Genomic DNA, 21,924 nt, shown 5'->3' on the forward strand with positions numbered 1-21,924 from the left:
GGTGGATGCTGGGTCCCGGCGCCCGGCTGGTAAGTTTCTGTGTTTTTTTTTTTCTATGGCTGGCGCTCGGCAGTGGAGGGGGGGCAGCTCTATAATTATTTTGGAGGGGTGCCTTGAAAAAATTTGGAGACTCTAAGGGTGCCGCGAACTGCAAAAGTTTGGGAACCACTGCTCTACACTACAGAAAACATTAAGGTGCCCAGGAAGGGGGAGGGGCTATCTGTGCATTAAAAATCTCTCCAACATCCTGGGCTCCTTAACGTAACTAGACTCCTATACAGACTCTATGGCACCTTTGTTTGAAAGACTAGAGTCCCTTCTTTCAAAATGAGGTACCCCTTAGTAGCTATTGTCTGGTGATGGTGAGGTAATAGATCTCCTACACCCTGGTTTCAATAGGGGTACCCTCATTTGATGAGTCAGGTTGTAGCTTTCATAACGTTTGCATTGACGTGCTACCTGTAATTTTACAACACCTTCATTTCATGCAGGACCGAGGAAATTATACACAAAAAAAGTTAGACACTATTTCCAGGTACAGATTACATTCTGAAAATACTGTAGAATGCCGCTTGCAGAAACGTGGATTGGTGGTGGATAGAGTGAAAAAAATTATATATACATCAAACGCACATGTACACACAAAAAATAAATCCTTTCAGTTCAGCTTCTTGCAATCTCAAGAAACAAAAAATTTGCGGCAACAGGAGTTTTACTTTGTGAAAACTCAAGTCTTTCTGACAAAATAAACTGGTATAATTTGAATGGCTACCAGACAAAACAAACCATACTGATGATATTGAAATATAACCAGCCCAAATAGTGCCAAAAATAGGCACAGCTGCAATGGTTTAAAATTATTTTCTTTTAAACTCAAACTGTCCATCTAAAATGACTCCCAAACCTTCACTGCTCAGAACGCAAAACATTGTTCCTTCCAAGAAAGTGCCTAAAGGACTGAGCAAGGTTTAGAACTACCACTCATACAGCACTAAATTAGTAAATGTGCACAAAGCTGATCTATTACAACTATTAGACTGCTGACTTGTCAGAGCTCACTTTAATTCTGACTAGCATATGTAGTATTAACCATCCTCACATTGCCACCACAGATCATGTTGAGGATTTGTTCATGTGACAGAAAAGGTGGCTGGTAGTCACTAAGATTTTAAAACTCAATTTACTATAACCAGTCAATAATGTTGTATTTACACTGCAAGTAAAGTTTAAAACAGACAACACAGCTGGGTCTATAAAGGAGTTTTTTTATTTTGTCTTTCAGGAGAAATGCTTATGCTTTCTTGGTAGCTTCCTTCTGGAGTTTCTTCATCTCATGTCGGATTATCTTATTCCTCTATAAAACCAAAATAAAAGGGGGAAAAAGCAATTAGATTTCAACATATCAAAACCTTATTAGCTAGAAGGCCTTACAATGCAAGTTAACTGGAGAATGAAACTGTGAATACACCAAGACATGTCACTTCTGGATGTGGCCATGACCGTGTGCATAACGGTTATTGCTTCCAGGAGCTAGTGACAAGTTAGATTTGTATCAGACACCCCTGTGTCATTTCAGTATGCATAGAGTAAAGCTAGGTTTTGTGTTCTACGGATTTTGTGAAATTGCAGTTGCAACCTGAAAAGAACTTTGAGAATACCCTGAAATAAGATCACTTACCATTTTCTTTGCCTTCATGACTTTGTAACGTTCAAAGTCTGACATCTTTGCTTTCTGTAGGAGAAAAACAAAATATAACTTGTATTTCAAAAAGTAGTCTCCTTGAGAACTAGAAAGTGCTCGAACCAAGGTAGAAACCTATTTGTACATATAGGAACAACACACTAATGTTCAAACTTTTAGGGTCACCACTAAGAGTGGAACCAGTTTTCAGCCTTATACAACACCTATCTAGGAAGCTTGAAAAGACATTAAAGAACGACTTAAAGTGCCTTACCATTAGCAACAGACAGACACGTAGACCGATTTACGTACTAACATGGTTTTTGAAGTGTAGAAAGAAACCCCTATGCAAACTCAGGGAGATCATACAAACTCCATGCAAATAGTACCCTGGTCAGAACAGGCCAACCCAGCGCTGCAAAGCCACTGTGCGCCCAACTAGGTTACATCTTACTAAATACATGCATAAAAATAATTGATGTGTCTAGTCCCAGCAAAGGGATGTATATTCGCAAAATATCTTATACCAGATCACAAAAAATTTAGCAACTGTTTTTTTATCTAGCGCCACTAATTCCACAGCGCTGTACAGAGAACTCACTCACATCAGTTCCTGTTCCATTGGAGATCTAAATTCCCCAACATACACACACACAGAGATAATAGTGTCAATTTAATAGCAGCCAATTAACCTAATGTTTTTGGAACAACCATGGGGACAATAAAAAAAACCAAAGCAAAAAGCACCGACTGCTTTCTCCAAACTGCTAAAAAAGACCGGGACATCTGAACTACAAGTATCATACAGTAGTCTATATATACTTCCTATACCTTAAAGAAGAAAGCAGATACAGTGCTGTGCAGACAAGACATTGTTCTTGAGGCAATGTTTAATTATGGGGAATATGTCCACCCTGTGCACGCTACAGTTAAGTCAGCCATACTGAAGGTTTATATTGCCAAAAAATAATGTGTTACTTTATCACACAGTTGAATCTATACGTGATCAAACTATAGATCAGCTCTATTGTGTTTAAAGCAGCCTCAGTAGTTGAAATCAAAATTCTTGCAACAATCAGTTTTCAATAGATGTAGCACTACAAATTGCAGGAACAAATATTTCAAATGTACAGAAAGGTGTGCATTATACAGCGAACTGCAGTTACGAAGCTGTTACCTTTTGTCTTGCTTCAATTCTCTTTGCCCAGTTTGTTGCGTTCCATTTCTCATTAACCTTCTCCTTCTCCCAGGCAACCCGCACATATTTTTGACGAGCACTAAATTATAAAAGCAGTTACAAAATGGAACTCATTGAAACACACAAATTTTTAAAAACAGGTATCTATGTTACATTAAGGGGCTAACTCCCTTTCAACACACCTGTGAGGAAACTTGAGGACGAAGTCAGTAAGCTGCATGCACTTGAAGGGCATGGCCTGTCTTCTTACGCCAGAGCAAGGACCATCAACAAGTGCCTGAAATCAAAATAAATTGATTAGACCATTATAAGGTTCCACTGGATAAGTTGCATCAGTGAACAATACATAGCAGTTACTGAATCTCCAGTAAATTATTTTAATATGCTACATTACACATTGTTGAAATATCTTTAAATAGCAGCAGGGACTATTTTCAGGTACATTACCCTGTTTTGGTCAATGACATCAACAATTGCTACAAGTTTGCCAGCATGAGGACCAAAGGAGATGTAGGCTACACGGCCAATCTGGACGTAGCGTTTGAACACCTGCAAAAACAAATAAAAAAGTTCAGTACACCACAACATTTGTAAAACTAATAGTTTTGCTATGAACATAACTAACAACATTAAAAGCCGACCTGTCACCAAGGTCTCTGCAATCTGAATGCTCGACTTGGAATAAGAGTTGGACCTGTTAGACTAAAGGGGATTGCTTCTAGGCTGGCTTCCTAGACCATCACATCTAAACTACTGTGCAGGTGGAATATGCACCTCAATAAAAATGCTCTCTGAGGGGGAATGTGGATCAGGATGATTTCAGTTTTTTTTGTGGTTTATTGCATAGTGCACCATGCATAAGTGTGTGTGGCTGGGGTTAATAGTAAAGATACTGCTGACAGTTTAATAAGATTTAAGCTACTTTTGTAGTGCTTAAAAGAGTTAGATACACCCCCAATAAACTACACCTTAATTAAAATGTTCTAAAGAGACTACTTCAATTTTCCCAAAACACAACCAACACAGATGTCCAAGACAAACGTCTACAGTATACTGACCATCATAGAGCATAAGTATAAAGAACATGTTCAGGTATCTCATCAGAGCTTCAAAATGTTGTTATAAAACAGACAAGGAATACAAGTCTCCCACAAGTGGACATTAAAATACTTACAAGAAAATACCATTTAGCACAACCCTGATACATTACACTGACTTCAGGAACCCACGTAAAATCCAGCATAAGCAGTCACAGATAAACAGCCAAAATATGAGACAATTAAGAGTAACCCTACTTCCAGTAACAGGGCCGATCAGCAGCAGATGTCAGCATGTGTAGGAGGGAGAGTGGGCCCAGGCCTCGAGCTGTAGTCTATCTTTACCACGTAAACCACACATTGCGGGGCGCAGCATACAATGATTTTAGCGCAACACAATATCCCAACATCTCCACCGAGGACGCTCCAGTAACACAAGCAGGTAAGGCCGGCTTCCCCGGGCCTGCTGTCTGCCCTCCATGCGGCCCCGGCATCTCCTCATCCACCCGCCTCACACACAACAACTGCACTCAGAGAGTGCTGGAACCGCTTCCCCAGATCGCGCCCGATCTTTCTGACGCTATTAATCGCCTTATACTCAATAAATAACTCTGCAAAGACCGCGCCAGGACGGAGCACAAGTGCACCCAACTCACCATGATGGCGGCGGCGAGCAGAAAGGAGGTAACTTCAGCAACGCTTTCCGGATAACCCAGATAACCGGACCAATAAGCGTACAGAAGTGATGGTGTCACAGGTCCTGGCAACAAGAGGGCAGATTAGGGAGGTGACATGGGCAGAGACGTTATTTCCTATGTAATGTGATTGGTTACCAGCTGATAACGTGCCAAGTTGCAGGAGAGCGAATTGAGCTGTATGTTGTTGTCTCTAGTACAAGACTGTATATGTGTTCATTTTCATAGTCTTTCTGGTCTCTGTTAAAATGGACGCTACCCCAAAGTCATGAATAAATCTGCTTCACTGAAGGTACCTTTTTACCCCCCTGCTGGCCGGGTCAGGAATTGGAAGGGGATTTAGCCAGCTCACAGTGATGTGTCTAAATCCCCTTCAGTGTACCTGGTACATTCACTGCATAGGAAATAGGATTTAGCCAGCTTTTAGCCATGTCTTATATTACTGAGGTTCTTTTTGTTAATGGTAGTATCAGTACTAAATAACATGAAAATGGATAGTATAATATCTGCATTTTGTCTTGAATTTGTTTCCAAGTCAACCGAAAAAAGAATAATATTTATTTAGCTATTTTTTTATTGATAAAATGTACATATTGGGACAGCCTTTTAAGAGTTAATTTCTCTTGTGGTTACTCATTAATGATTGATATGGATGTGTAGAGATCTAAAAGATAATCTTAGAGTGAGAAATAGAGAAACTCAAGATAGAGGGTGATAAATTGGAAGTAACAGCAAGAAATGCAAACTGAAAGGTCAACTCAAAGCAAAGGATAATGTGTAGATATCAACCCAGGAGAAAAGTTATTTACAATTATTATTCTATGCTAGAACCTTAATGCACATTGGCATACATTAGACATATATGAAGAGCCCCCTCCCTATCTCTATTCACAGAACTTGTTTCCACTAGCAGACAATTATAGTTGCCAGCTCATTTGTTTGGTGTTACTTAGTATTCTTTATGTCTGGTGCATGTAGATTTGCTTACAGGAGTTGACTATTATACTTGAATTCTTTGTAGTGGATGCTTTAGGTTTTGTTTAAATCATACTTGCCCACTCTCCCGGATTGTCCGGGAGACTCCCCAATTCTGCATAGATCTCCCGCACTCTCGGGAGAGCAGTTGGTTTTCCTGCATCCTGCCACTTCCTAGTGAAGTGGGCTGGATGGGGTCCTCCATGGGATCACTATATGTTCTCAGCATCTAAGTCTATTACAGTTGTGATTAATCACATGTTTGTGTTTATATTTTATATTGATTGTGGTTCTTAAATAAATCTATTTGTACACCTAAGTCGGCTGGGATTCTCAAGTATCTCTATAGACATTTTACTCTATTCTATCAGCACATATATTATTTATATATTGATGGTGTCTGATTATTTATTTTCTGGTGATTATCTGCGCTGGTTGTTTTTGTTTTCTATTTACATATTTATTGTGGGCTTGACCATTTTTCCTCCAGATATTATTCCAAACTACTTATTTATGAAAAATATTATTCACATATTAAAGTGCCTGATATCACTTGATTTTTTGGCCTTCCAGGGAACACACTACCGTGATATTGGGCCAATCAGTCGTTTATCGTCTGATTGACCCGATTATTGGCTGAAAACAGTGTAGTGTGTACCCAGTTTAAGTGTCAGAGTTATTGAGTTTCTGCCCTCAAGCAAGCACTAATTTTCCACAAAATACTTTATTGCAGATAACACCTTCAGTACTGGTGTCTTGCAATATTAACTACCCAATTGTTGCTATACGACCCTCTGTGAAGGGGAGAAGGATCTAGGAAATTTAGTAAATGAGTAACACAACCTAAGCATGCCCAGCTTACACATACATAACACATGCTACTCAATAACACTACTGTGCCTGTTTCAAACCTCATGTTCCCTTCATTCTGTTTCCTTTTATATGTATCTTTTAAAAAAGTAATTGAACAATGAAATGGGAGAGGGTTTTACATAACACTTTAATCTGTGCAGGATAAATATAATAAATAAGTAAATTTACACATCACTCTGCCTCATGTGAAGTAGAGTATTTTTGTTCTGTTATGTACTTAATTTGCACTGTAGGAAATAATAGTGTGACCAGTGTTTATTGTATCCTAAGGTGTTTGCACAGTAAGGCTAGGTACACACTGAAGAATTGTCCGACCAACTTGTTATTTACAATGACTTTCCTTCTACAGAAGGTCCGATCACTCAGACGATTAATGCGTACACACTAGTCACGTTTTAGATGATTAACGAAAGGCCGACCGTCCGGGAAGCGACTTTTCTCCCCCATATTGTTGTGAGCAAAGATTAGAAATTTGTACATACTTAAGTGACTATGTAATGATATTTTCATTCTTTCATATGCCCCTGCTACAGGACATATGGCACAACAACCCCGATGACTTCAGGAATTTCCTGAGAATGAATGAACCCACATTCCAGGAACTGCTCCAACTAGTCGGCCCCATCATCCAGAAGGAGGACACCCGTTTAAGGAGACCCATAACTGCTGAGCAGAGACTGGTTGTTACCCTAAGATTTCTGGCAACAGGAAGGACATTGGCTGATCTGAAATACAGCACAGCAATTTCACCGCAAGCTCTGGGTTTGATAATACCTGAGACCTGTGATGTTATCATTGTAGTTCTTTCTCCATGAACAGTATATGAAGGTTGGTAAACAGAAATAGTCTTTTTTATATATAAATGTATAATTTAATTTACATACATAAAATTTACAAAATATATTAAATTTATAAAGTATAAACCAATAAAAGCAGCTAAATATACAGTTTAAAGTTGTTCATATGCAACGCTTCACTATTATCCATTTGTGATGACCCTTTCATGCAAAATTAAAAAACTATGAACTTAATATTCCAACAGAAAGTAATACAAAATATGGACTAAATGTTGTGTTTGCGGCAGATGAAGCATTTGCATTGCACAACAATGTATTGAAACCTTACCCGCAACACAATCTATCTCAAGAAAGGCGGATATTTAATTATAGACTGTCACGAGCTCGGCGTGTTGTTGAAAATGCCTTCGGAATTTTCAGTAACAGATTCAGTTTTCCATTCTGCTATTAATCTGCATTTGGACAAGATAGCAAAGTGGTAATGGCCTATTGTGTTCTGCATAAATTTCTAAGATGTAAAACCTCCTGTGTACGCAGTTCACAAATGTATTCGAACAACAATGTCGAGGAAACGGAGGTAGTTGGCTTGACACCTCTAGAGTTGGGCCATCTTAGAAATGTAAGTGCCAGTGCATAATTAAACAGGGAGGCATACCTTCAATATTTTAACGGGGAGGGGGCTGTGACATTGAAGAATGAGTGTGTGTAACAATTGTGCATAAGCATGTTATGTGGGCAAACTGTGTTGTTATATATTTCTACTGTAATAAACCTGTTACACACCAACAGCAAAATATACTTTACTTACAGTCCCACTAGGAGGTATGTCATCAGCTTGAACCAGGGCCGTCTCTTCCATTGGGCACGATGGGCAGGTGCCCGGGGGCCCTGCAGGCAAGGGGGGCCTGTCCGAATCCTAAAAAAAAAAATACTTACCTTGCGGTCACATCAGCGGTGATCCGGCTCCCTCCCTGGTCCCCTCTTCCGTGCTGTGCTCGCAGTGAATGCTGGGCGTGATGTCACGCCCAGCATTCACTGTAACCACAGCACGGAAGAGGGCAGAAGAGACTCAGCGGCGCGGAAAAAAGAAGAGGATCGGACTTAAGGTAAGTTAAGGGGGTCCCTATATATATATATATATATATATATATATGTAGAAAAAAAGTGATTATATATATAATCACGTTTTTTTTTACATACATATATATTTTTTTTACACACACTATTTATATATATATATATATATATATATATATATATATATATATATATATATATATTTTAGGGGCCCGGTACACTGCATTGCCCGGGGGCCCATAAAGTTGTTAAGGTGGCCCTGGCTTGAACCACATTAGTAGGAGAACTACTGTCCATGTCCAGGCTGCAGGTGGACTGGCGTGTAATTTCATTTTCACGAATGAAGTGCAGAAGGTCAAAGTACCACAACTTTGGCACATAAACATCATCTGCACCTGTCCCTGATTTTTTGGAGGCATCAACCTTATTTAGTTCTTTTTTTTACTTCAAGATGCAGAACAATTTACACAGGTGTACTACTAATATGCAACCAGACATATATAAAATACACATCTATACAAATCTATAGGAAACACAAAAACGTGTGTTATATACAAAAATATTTTTAATTACGCAGGCAGACAAATGCAATACACATATTTAACCTTTTTTATTTATGTGTATTGAGTGTACAATAAAGTGACACATAGCTATAATTAAGGAGGCAGACATAAGTAGTACACATATAAATAAAATGTTATTTTTTTTATAAGACTACACTGACAAAGGTTTATAATTAAACTGACAGACATATACTGTACACATTTATGCAATAGACACCTGCTATTGCTTTACCGCTAGAAGCACCTAATTACAAAATTAGTGACGTACGGACACCACACCACGGGATACTGGTAGAGGCATCAGAAATTAACATATACACACGCCCTCAAAGGAGTCGCAGCTCAAGGAACTATTGGCAGTCGGTCGTGGATCGACTGAAAAATTATACACACTACATGATCATTAGGTTGATTGGTCGGAAAATATTAAACAGTACGACCAACCAAATGAGCAGACAATTGCCAAACGGTCATATGTCGGATGAGTTGCCCGATTATTGTGGCTCATTGTGTTCCTTGGTTTCCCTTGGTTACCGCTGTCGGCTGGTCAGATTGGCGTTCTGCTCCCAACAGGTGCCATCTTGACTAGTGTACTGCACAAGCACTACCCCGGGAATCTTCAAACCTCAGCGGTGATTGGATCATCTACAGCTAGTTCCCTTTAATGGGTGTCAGATCATCAGGTCTCCCTACCTGATTGGAAGCATCTCCTCTGACTCCTGTTCAGCTACTCTGTGGTTCCTGTAATCGTGGCTAGTGTGTAACAAAAATGATGGGATACCTGCCCCAGCAGAATCGTGGTCAGGTAAGCCAGTCTGGTACACAGGTGAGACAGCAGAATCATGGTCAGGTAAGTCGGGTCTGGTACACAGGTGAGACAGCAGAATCATGGTCAGGTAAGCCGGGTCTGTTACATAGGGAGACAGCAGAATCGTGGTCAGGTAAGCCGGGTCTGGTACACAGGGAAACAGCAGAATCATGGTCAGGTAAGCCGGGTCTGGTACACAGGGAGACAGCAGAATCATGGTCAGGTAAGCCGGGTCCGGTACACAGGTGAGACAGCAGAATCATGGTCAGGTAAGCCGGGTCCGGTACACAGGTGAGACAGCAGAATCCTGGTCAAGTAAGCCGGGTCCGGTACACAGGTGAGACAGTAGAATCGTGGTCAGGTAAGCTGGGTTTGGTACACTGGGATAGGAGAGTAGGAATGGTCAAACAGCAAACTGGTACACAGGAGGACTACAAAGCTCAGATCAAGGTACTAGTCAGGAGCGCTGTAAGTTGCTCTTACTCTGCCCAAGCGTCAGAGCGAGATTTAAATGGAAGGCTGATTTTAATTCACCGCCCCGTCTGGCCGATACCCGGAAGTGAGAGCTGGGGCTGCGGCGATCACGGGGCAGGAATGGGGAGAGGTAAGTGTAACAGAGTGTTGCTTACCACTACTCAACGTTACCTGTGCAGCTCGTCGCTTCCAGCTATACCTGTGTAGCTCATTGCTTCACGGCATTATTGGTTCAGCTCACCTCACAGTCTAGACCTGAGGCTTCACTGAGAGCATCAGTCATCATCAGTCCAGTTCCAGAGTTATACACCTGTGTGGATCTCATCTTCCTGCAGTCCATCTCCTCTCCACTACTCTTCCTCTGCCTACAGTGGCTCGGTGGTTCCGCATGCTATCTGCTCTGTGCCCCCTAGAGGACCGCGACCTTCGGTTGAGAGCAGTCAAGATCATATTCTCTTGCGGGAATCCCTGATGACTACCTCTCCTCCGTTAGACTCCGCACCTCTCTGGGGGTAGACTGTCACTCGCGCAGAGGCAGGGCCGGACTGGCCATCTGGCACTTCTGGCAAATGCCAGAAGGGCCGATGGGCAGATGGGCCGGTCCGGTCCCTGGCAGTCGGTGCACGGTGTACTGACAGCGTACACCGTGCACTCACACAGCGTGCATTGACAGCCTGGTGGCTGGCTCCTCCCCAGGAACCAGCCACCAGATCACATGGGCAGCGCTGCGCGCTGCACTGTCGAGTCGGCCGGGTCTGAGGAGCGTGGAACAGAAGAAGAAAGAAGACAGAAACAGGAGGAGAAAAGAAGATGAAAAGGTAAGTACAGTAAAACGGTGGGGGGGAGATAGCGGGTGACGGATGCCACACAGGAAGCAGGAAAAGGGGGAAGAGAATGGGACACAGAAAGCTGGAAAAGGGGGAAGAGAATGGCACACAGAAAGCTGGAAAAGAGGGAAGAGAATGGCACACAGAAAGCAGGGGGGGGGGTAAAAGTGAGGATGCGGGGCTGTATATTCCTACTGGATATTTATATAACCTCACATTTTATGCAAATGTAATTTAGTGTTGTTAATATGTTTACTTTGTGGCATAATATGATTTGGGGCACTACTGTATGGCATAATATGATTTGGGGGCACTACTGTATTGCATAATATGATTTGGGGGCACTATTGAGGTATAATATCAACCGGGGGCAGTATTGTGGTATAAAATAATTTGGGGGCACTATTGTACGAACTGGGGCACTATTGTGGCATAATATGATTTGGGGGCTATTAATTGAAAGTGGGGCCGTTTGGGGAAAAAATAACGTCTATTTATTAAATGTGAATAGGAATTATTTAATGGCATTGATGGTTGGGGGAAATAGGTATATTTCTTAAACGTAAATGCGATTTAATTTATTGCTGGGGTTGTTTGGAGGGAGGTATATAGGTTTATTTATTAAACGTGAATACTACAATTTTAATGCTGAGGCTGGAGGGAGGCCTAATTATAAAACATGGGTTGCATTGATTAAACACCAGGGCTGGTTGGAGGTTTCTAAATTACATGTACCCATTTTTTTTTTCCAAATAGGGCCTCCAGCATTCGAGGATCCAGACAAGCAGCAACTAAAGACACCAGCAGCCACAGGTGGTGCAAGTGACAAGAACACAGGTGGGGAAGTCCCGAATTTTGATGACTGTCTCGTTTAGTGAGATTTGATCAGACTACAAGGACAGTTGGGAGGTAAGTCCCACTTCACACTGTACTGCTTGTGAATAGCTGCGGGCACCTAACAGTATTGCACACAGTATTGCTTGTGTATTTGTCTAACATTGTGTCTAATATGATAACCATGTTACATAATAGGGGCCCCCTGTCTTAAATAACCCAGCCCCCCCCGAGCGTTAATCCAGCTCTGGTTAGCAGGAGGAATCTGATAGCTGCTCCCAGTCCCTGGACAGGACACAGCCTGCAGAACAAGCCGAGGAGCTCTAGGTCTCACAAGATTTGGTAATCTTGTGAGACTAAGAGCTTCCCTGTTCACTCTACAGGAAGTTCCCACCCTGATGGATGTCAGCAGCATAGATAAGTACAGTGGGCTGGGGGTGTCATAATGTGCCTGGGGGGATGGCGTGATGTGGCTGGGAGGGCATGATGAATGTAATGTTTTATTATAATGTATGTATCAATGCCCCATGTTGGCGACGCCTTTTTTGGCGCCGCCGCTGCGCGACGGCTCACAATTTTTTTCCTTCTGGACCTGAGGTGGGCCTGTGTACTTTAAATGCCAGGGCTGATTTTTAGTCCCAGTCCAGCCCTGCGCAGAGGTCAGGACCATTCCCATTATCTGGCTTTCGTGACAGCTCCAGTGTGCACCTAGCCTAAGTGTAAGTTCACCTAATTATATTTAAGCTGCTGAAATGACATACTCTGAATGGAAATGTGAAATAAATAGATATCATCCAATGAGATGAAAACAAATAGCCTTAGATACTGGTTAATCATCTGATGGCAAATATTGTATGGTAAGGAGCTGATCTACATTCTGAAGAGAAAAAGACAATTGGTGTATTTCGTGGCAAGGTCCTTCACAGCTTAAACAATGAAGCATTCCAGGTCACGCTGACTACATATGAACTGATCATGCAACACATTGTTGTGCCAACATTCAATCACATGCCACACCTAAAACACACAATTGTTTAAAATTTCTCCAGGGCGGATTACTGGATAATAAAGCAATCATTTTTTTCTCAAGAGGGTGGTCCAACCCCTTTAAATGTCAATGGTAATTAGTCCATCCTAATGAAAACACTGAGCTAAAAAGCTGAGGATACCTGATAGATAAAATATTATCTTTCATAAGGAAAATTGCCACCTGCTCAACTTTGACAAAGACACCTAAATGATTTAAAATGTTATTTTAAGAAGGTCTTAAGGATGAAATTTGACCTTTTTGCCACAAACAGCAAGCATTAGAAGTATACTAAACACTGTGTTCCATCTAATGGAGGTGGGGCTGCATTGAAACCTTAGGTCCCAGACAGCTCACATTTGTTGATGAAACAATTCATTATGGATATTAAGGTGAAAAGTCATGAGATCAATCTATGAGCTGACTCTTCAAAGGTGAAAAGTCATGTAGCATTACAATTGCCCAGAGCACAACAGTAATTAAATACAATGACTGAAGTAGAAAAATAGCACTTTTTGGAGTAATCGATTCAAAGCCCTGATTTAACTACCTAAAATAGCATGATCTGAAGTGATTACTCAATCCAAAGTAAGAAAAAATATCAATTAATCAGAAGAGTAAAGAGGGATTTGTCAATAAACCTCTACATAAATGTGGGACTGACTAATAGGTTGTTAAGAAATACGAGCTCTCCTGTTTGTTTGATCTATCATCTGTGCAATTAATGCTACCACTATGTGTAGCTGCAGTTCACTGATTCAGCTGGTTGCTAGGCAAATAGTTATAAGCTTTATTCAGCTCTCAGTCTGGCAGCCTCCGGTGTGCAGTCACCTACCAGGCTCAAGCAGCTAATCATCCTGCAGTTCTGATATTTGCTGCTGTCTTTATAAACCTCTTCTTGGCAACATACCAATGCTGGTGATACTTCCTGCTTGATCTAGTGTGCCTTATATGCTGACCTGTTCTGCTATCAGTGTTAGTGACCCAGATTGTTTTTAGTAATTGCTGCCTTCTCCACTCCTGACTCTTGCCTTTGTTAAATGGATTTGCTTTCATATCATATCTATACCTACCCTGACTCCTGGCTTGTTTAAAGGATTCCGCTGTCTACTACTTTTCCCTCTCTGTCTGACTCCAAGTTCTGCCAAATAAATTCTCGTCGCTCAATACCTGTTACCATGAGCTGGCTGCTCCATCAGACAAGTGCCAGTCTACTTCACATTAGCCCTTGCCTGTACAGTTGAGGATCTCACGTTATTCTGCCCTTAACATATGTACAGAAAACATTTGCTTGAAACCATTGCTGCTAAAGAAGGCAATACTAATAATATTAAATATAAAGGTACACATACGTTCTCCAAAAATATCATTACATGTTGATCAACTATAGAGAAAAAATAACTTTCTAATTCTGAAGAACAGATCACATTTAGTTCAAATAATTACTTTCATACCTATGTATATTTTTGTTGTACAATCATTACTTGAGTATGGTTAACCAAACATACATCATCACCAATATACAATTCTCTGTGACATCACAATACTGTGTGATGATGTCAGAGATTTGGATTCTTATGGATTCTATGGCTATGGAATACCCATGAATAATCCATAACAATTGCACACCACTAATATTGTACAATTGTCTGCTGCTCTCTCATATGAATGGATCCACTACAATACAATAGGTTTAAGGTGAGCTTGATGGAATAATTGGCACCAACATTTAAATTACATTTATTGTGAATTGAAATTTTGTCATGGTAGTTATTGAATATATACATTTTTCAATAAATGCATATAAATTGTTAACGTCTTTCTTATATGGACCTTGGTTCTTGGTACTATTACCGTTGGACAAACTGGTAAAGAGAAGCTTCGAGCACCCTGCCTCAACGTGTCTAGGAGAGAATATATGTTCTCTGATAATTTCCCAGTCCTCGTCATTGTGGTGGTGCCTGATGCTTATGCAGCATGACAGGACAGTCCATCAGGTTTTAGGAAAATGACCATAGAGTGACTATATGTGCTCTGTCCTACAGCCAGGCAACGTGAGGTTTTATATTTAAAAATACTGCTGCTCTTACATATATGAGCGCTTGGTGGGTTTGGTGCATGACAGGGGTATAAATAGAAGCAGTCTTTACAGGAAAATGAGCATGCGTTGTCAGATGTATAAAAGATAGTGTAAGCTTATTTCAGCCCATCCGATAAGACAGTAATCATGCCAACAACTCAAAGCATGCACAGTATATGCACTGAGAGTGGCTCTTAAAGCTTAAGCACCACACCCCACTTTATCTATTAGTTGCATAGCAACAGGGATTGGCCAGTATTCAAGCCACCATTAGTGAATCCCAGATGGGAACCTGTTAGTTGAAATGAAGTTAATATGTGAAAATAATAAACATTAGATCTATGTTAAGACTGAAATGAAATTGCTTTAGGCATGATTAGCACCTTACCTTATGGACTGAAATATACTTACACTTAAGCGTACACTGTATTTTCTTCATTTTACAAGTGCCGGCTTCTCTTTTCACTTCCTCTATAGTGAATTATTACTTTCAAAAGACCACACAATACCATTAATCAGTAATAAGTTACAAATATACATTTAATCAAAGAACAAGGCGCCTACAGGTGATAATAACTGAAATTTTACTGTAAGATAAATGAGCGTATAACAAGCTATAACGTACAATATCAGCTTGTAACAGTTGGGTGTAAGGCTGGAACTGGCACAACATAATTTCCATCAACTCTTTCACTTGTTGTTTTTAATGTGATCAGTGACATATATGTGTAAGTATGGGCAATGAATACGATCAAGTTCAGTCTTAGGGGCCCATGTAAGAAGCTATATTAATGATCATAGCTATTTATAACTAAAGAATTGCAGTTTCACTGTTATCATATACAAAGCCAGATCCTATAGGCAGGGGCAGGTAGGGCTGGGGGGCAGGGGGGCATCTGCCCCCTAGTCTGGTCCCATCGTGGGCTACCTTGGGCTTGGTCACTGGGCTACCTGCATTTTTTTCCTTTAAAATGTTCCTAATAGGTTGCTGAGTCGAATATTGCCCCCCGGGCTAAAATTTGCCAACCCTCCCCTGCCTATAGGTTTCGATGGGGACTACTATTTAGCGTAATTTATCAAATTCCAGAAATCAAAGATGATGTTAGCCATTGAAGCCTATGGGGAGAGCATTGCTGTAGAGGTAGCTTCAGGTCCCTCATAGCATCTTACCTGCTCTTCCCTCCAGTTGTTATTGCAAAGGTAGCCACTTTATGATAGTGACCATAGATGAGATAGGAGATAGGTGTTCGCATGGATAGCCATTAATCATGACTGCTGTTCTGGCAGAACAGTTTTCATAAATGGTCACAATCTTCTATTCCTTATCACTGCGATAAGGAATAAAAATGATCGTGTTTAAAGTGCGGCTATTGTTAAATATGCCACTGATCCACTCTTTTATGACTTGCTGTCTTTCACCTACTGCCCCACATTTTCTTTAATAATCACAGCAGCCATGGGTTAAGCTCTGCAGAGCATAAAGCAGATAAGAGGAGCAATGTGAATAAATCAGGAAGCAGCTTGGGGCCACTGGTGAAGGCTCTGAGGGCCGCATGCAGCCCTATGGCCATCTGTTGCCTATCACTGCATTAGATCTTTTAATGTAGCAATTTTAATGTGTTTTCCCAGTTTCGTATAACCTTGAAAAACTTACATCTGTTAAAGAACTTTTATAATAATATCAGTGATCGAAGAGAAAATTTAGAAGTTGCGGATTGGAAAATGTAAATGAATGGAATTTGTATAGTTGAAAGCAGTGGGATAAGTGGTGGTATGGCATACCCCTGTATACAGTCCACTTCGGCCATTGAATAATATAGTAATAAAAACAATAATGACATCAATAACAATAACACATTAAGGGTAAGTGCCGATAGTCGATTTTTAACTGCCTGTTCTTTTTTAGCGGCTGTAGCTAAAGGCTGACCACAGGTACTGAAAAGTATCATTTATACAGGCTGTGCACATTGGGTTTTCCATCAAACCACATTGCTGAATATGAATTAAATAAAATAGGACATACATTGATCATAAGCTGTCTGTTAATCAATGGGCAGCACGGTGGCGTAGTGGTAGCACTTCTGCCTCACAGCACTGGGGTCATGAGTTCGATTCCCGACCATGGCCTTATCTGTGTGGAGTTTGTATGTTCTCCCTGTGTTTGCGTGGGTTTCCTCCAGGTGCTCCGGTTTCCTCCCACACTCCAAAAACATACTAGTAGGTTAATTGGCTGCTATCAAAATTGACCCTAGTCTCTACCTGTCTGTCTGTCTCCCTCTCTGTCTGTGTGTGAGTGTGTGTCTATATTAGGGAATTTAGACTGTGAGCTCCAGTGGGGCAGGGACAGATGTGAATGAGTTCTCTGTACAGCGCTGCGGAATCAGTGGCGCTATATAAATAAATGGTGATGATGATGATGAATATAGGGTAATCCATTTCTGGACCTGTGGCCAGCCTCTGGCTTTCAATATAGCAGGGGTGTTTCAGCCACCTAATGTGCAGGCCTGAGTGCAAATGACTTTAACTCTTTCTAGTATTTAGTTATTATATGGATAATAATACATTCACACAATGTAGAACATCATCCAGCTTAGCTATGTTGTTTTATTTTTTACATTACTTACTTTTTTATATTATATATGTCTTGCTTTTTATAGTTGCAATATTCATAGTAATTTTCCTGTGAATATAGTAGTAATATAGTTTTTTTGCTAAGGAAAAGAAACCAAGAAAATGTCACATGGAAATGTAAATGTGTTCTCGGCAATATGTGATAATGAAATGCTGACACTTCACTGAATGTTCAGCTGCAAATCCCAAACCTCTAATTTCCTGCCAGCACTTAAGTCTTTTATAGTAAAAAGAAAATACCCATTAATTATGATAGCTAAATAAGAACTATCACTTTCATAAATGGCAAATGGACTTATCTAATAATAGTGAGATATACTAAACACATTACTTCCAAAGGAAAAAGCTACCTATATCTGTATTAAGAAGCATATTCATTGGACCTAATATATAAAGTGCTCTGGATGAGCACCACAAATCACCTTGGTTTAGCACTTATATACCTAAATTGTCTGCACAGAGAACTTCAAGGTGCACATCTACTGTCTCCTCTTGGGAGACGCTGCTGCAAATATTATTCGCTTAGATATTGGGAGCTGGCAAAATCACAAGAGGATCACTGGACAGAAGTTAAAATGTCACATCAAAGTCCAATGTCTTACCGCTTTTGAAGTAATCCCTTTGATTAGATAAAAAATTATTTTAAAATACAGTTCGATTTACTTGTTCTACTAAATCTTCAAATAGTGTAAAAAGAAAGGTATAGCCTAACTGTGGTGGAAATTCGGGCATTGTATGCCCTGATGGAGAATGAATTATTGATGATAAAACCCGACTGACAAATGCAGTGAGATAGTAATTCAAGACCTTAAAGAATTCCGCCACCATTAAACTGATAAAATATATTATAAGCGTTTAAATTCAGATCAGACTACGGAAGATCAAACTCAGCTACGTACTTTGCTGTGTAAAGCAGAGACAGTCATTTACAAATCTGAAAAAAATGTATACTTCCAAAATCCCATTACACCAAATAAAATATGAAAAATATCCATTGGCAGGAAAATTATCTTTGGCTTACAGGTGATGAACAGTTTCTCTTATTGTAGTATACCTCACAATGTAGGTCTTAAAGCAGTCCAAAGGATTTAGGAACATCCAATAAAAAATCTTATACTTTTGATAATTCTTATAATATTTCTTTTAACCATATAGTTTACAGTACACATATTCGTTTTTTTGTATTTGATCTTCTGTCTTCATAGATAATCTGCCAAAAACAATCACTAAGCAGGTGGATTCAAGTAACTATGTCCATTAGAACAGTCATCATTCTAGGCCCTGCATATGAAATATTCCACAGGGCCATAAGTTGGGTAAAAAGAAATTGTTCATCAATGGTGGATTTTGAAAAACAGTCGGATGTTATATATGATGATTTCAAGTAAGAGGTTATCTAAAAAACTGTATTGGATGAGGCCCTCAATAATGTTAATAGATGGAGAGAGATAGACTTTTTTGTCACGGAACACACAGAAGTAGTGGGATTCTCAATTCTGCTTGATTTAGCTCCACGCACAATGAAGGCACAGAGTCTGACGTGGTGAAGGTTTACGCAAGGGACCCACGCAAGGAGGTCTTATTTTGGCTACTAGCATCACGCAGGTCGCGGTTCTCCAGATGTTTACCAGTTGAGACTGACAGGCGAGATAGGTGCTCACTGGCAAAAGGAGATATGGGGGAAGCAGAGCAGACTGGAACACAGTAAGGCAGCAATAGAAGAAGAATTCTGGATACAGAATACTGGTAACAAATATAGCTGAAAGGCACCAGATACTGGATACTACTGGATAGCTGAGTAGCATAGGACACTGGATGCCAAGATTAGCTGGAAAGCACTGGCTACACAGGATACCAGGATTAGCTGAGAAGCACTGGATACAGGATACCAGGATTAGCTGAGAAGCGCTGGATACAGGATACCAGGATTAGCTAAGAAGCACTGGATACAAAATACCAGGATAAATTGAGAAACACTGGATACACAGGATACCAGGATTAGCTGAGAAGCACTGGATACACAGGATACCAGGGTTAGCAGAGAAGCGCTGCATATAGGATACCAGGATTAGCTGAGAAGCACTGGATACAGGATTCCAGGATTAGCTGAGAAGCACTGGATACCGGATACCAGGATTAGCTGAGAAGCGCTGGATACCGGATACCAGAATTAGCTGAGAAGCACTGGATACCAGATACCAGGATTAGCTGAGAAGCACTGGATACAGGATACCAGGATTAGCTGAGAAGCACTGGATACAGGATACCAGGATTAGCTGAGAAGCATAGGATACAGGATACCAGGATTAGCTGAGAAGCACCAGATACTGAATACCAAGAAAACACCAGGAAGCACAAGGATACTGTTGCAGATGTTATCCATATGTCTGGCCCCACCCAGTGGTGCAATGCTATTGGTTATAATTCTATAGATTGTAAACTTTTGAGCAGGGCCTTCTTACTTGTCTGTCTGTATTATCCAGTATTGTTTTATTACTGTGTTTGTTCCGAATTGTAAAGCAAATATAGCTGAAAGGCACCAGATACTGGATACTACTGGATAGCTGAGTAGCATAGGACACTGGATGCCAAGATTAGCTGGAAAGCACTGGCTACACAGGATACCAGGAATAGCTGAGAAGCATAGGATACAGTATACCAGGATTAGCTGAGAAGCACCAGATACTGAATACCAAGAAAACACCAGGAAGCACAAGGATACTGTTGCAGATGTTATCCATATGTCTGGCCCCACCCAGTGGTGCAATGCTATTGGTTATAATTCTATAGATTGTAAACTTTTGAGCAGGGCCTTCTTACTTGTCTGTCTGTATTATCCAGTATTGTTTTATTACTGTGTTTGTTCCGAATTGTAAAGCAAATATAGCTGAAAGGCACCAGATACTGGATACTACTGGATAGCTGAGTAGCATAGGACACTGGATGCCAAGATTAGCTGGAAAGCACTGGCTACACAGGATACCAGGAATAGCTGAGAAGCATAGGATACAGTATACCAGGATTAGCTGAGAAGCACCAGATACTGAATACCAAGAAAACACCAGGAAGCACAAGGATACTGTTGCAGATGTTATCCATATGTCTGGCCCCACCCAGTGGTGCAATGCTATTGGTTATAATTCTATAGATTGTAAACTTTTGAGCAGGGCCTTCTTACTTGTCTGTCTGTATTATCCAGTATTGTTTTATTACTGTGTTTGTTCCGAATTGTAAAGCAAATATAGCTGAAAGGCACCAGATACTGGATACTACTGGATAGCTGAGTAGCATAGGACACTGGATGCCAAGATTAGCTGGAAAGCACTGGCTACACAGGATACCAGGATTAGCTGAGAAGCACTGGATACAGGATTCCAGGATTAGCTGAGAAGCACTGGATACCAGGATTAGCTGAGAAGCGCTGGATACCGGATACCAGAATTAGCTGAGAAGCACTGGATACCAGATACCAGGATTAGCTGAGAAGCACTGGATACAGGATACCAGGATTAGCTGAGAAGCACTGGATACAGGATACCAGGATTATCTGAGAAGCATAGGATACAGGATACCAGCATTAGCTGAGAAGCACCAGATACTGAATACCAAGAAAACACCAGGAAGCACAAGGATACTGTTGCAGATGTTATCCATATGTCTGGCCCCACCCAGTGGTGCAATGCTATTGGTTATAATTCTATAGATTGTAAACTTTTGAGCAGGGCCTTCTTACTTGTCTGTCTGTATTATCCAGTATTGTTTTATTACTGTGTTTGTTCCAAATTGTAAAGCGATACAGAATTTGCAGGTGCTACAGAAATAAATGTTGATGATGAATATTGCCAGGCGTTACCTTTGACCTGCTAGTTATCTAGCACTTTGTGTGTGAGTCCTTGTTGCATGCCTCAGGAACATGGTGTCAGAAGTTATACAGCCCATATCTGATGCTGCTTGCTGGAAAGGACACACTCAGGATTCTGGTAAGTGTTGTGCAAGGTCTGTGTGGTTGAAAGTACAAGCAATCGCCCTGTCTAGCAAGTGCGTGTAGCCGCACACTATATACATGTCCCCGTCACTGAGAGGTAGATAGAAAATCCTGCCTGGCCACTCTGTGTTTTAACACAGTCAGTAAAGCCGGGCAGCATCCTCTGCCTGGTTTCTGCCAACAGGGACATGAAAATAATGTGGCGCCACAAGCAGCCCGCACCTGGCCAGAAGAGTAAAAGGGGACAGGGCACTTAAAACCCACCTAAGAAAAAACTAGGTCCACCCCTGATCCTAGGCTACCCTGCCAGTTAGGTGTAACATGTGATGTGATGTGTCTGAAAGACAAGATGAGTCTAGCAC

At 40.8% G+C, this 21,924-nt stretch overlaps 1 protein-coding gene across 1 annotated transcript; it reads right to left on the bottom strand.

Annotated features, from left to right (window-relative positions):
- Window positions 1–1,245: 1,245 nt before the first annotated feature.
- On the bottom strand, window positions 1,246–4,668 carry RPL14 (ribosomal protein L14). Its single transcript, XM_075212413.1, has 6 exons — window positions 4,573–4,668; window positions 3,327–3,428; window positions 3,062–3,156; window positions 2,859–2,958; window positions 1,679–1,732; window positions 1,246–1,354 (listed from the first exon to the last, which is right to left on the bottom strand). Exons 1-6 carry the CDS (start codon window positions 4,573–4,575, stop codon window positions 1,292–1,294), a joined length of 417 nt encoding a protein of 138 aa, XP_075068514.1. The 5' UTR covers window positions 4,576–4,668; the 3' UTR covers window positions 1,246–1,291.
- Between the last annotated feature and the right edge of the window lie 17,256 nt (window positions 4,669–21,924).

Source organism: Mixophyes fleayi, chromosome 5 (genome assembly GCF_038048845.1).
Source record: "Mixophyes fleayi isolate aMixFle1 chromosome 5, aMixFle1.hap1, whole genome shotgun sequence".
In the NCBI taxonomy this organism is placed as follows: domain Eukaryota; kingdom Metazoa; phylum Chordata; class Amphibia; order Anura; family Limnodynastidae; genus Mixophyes; species Mixophyes fleayi.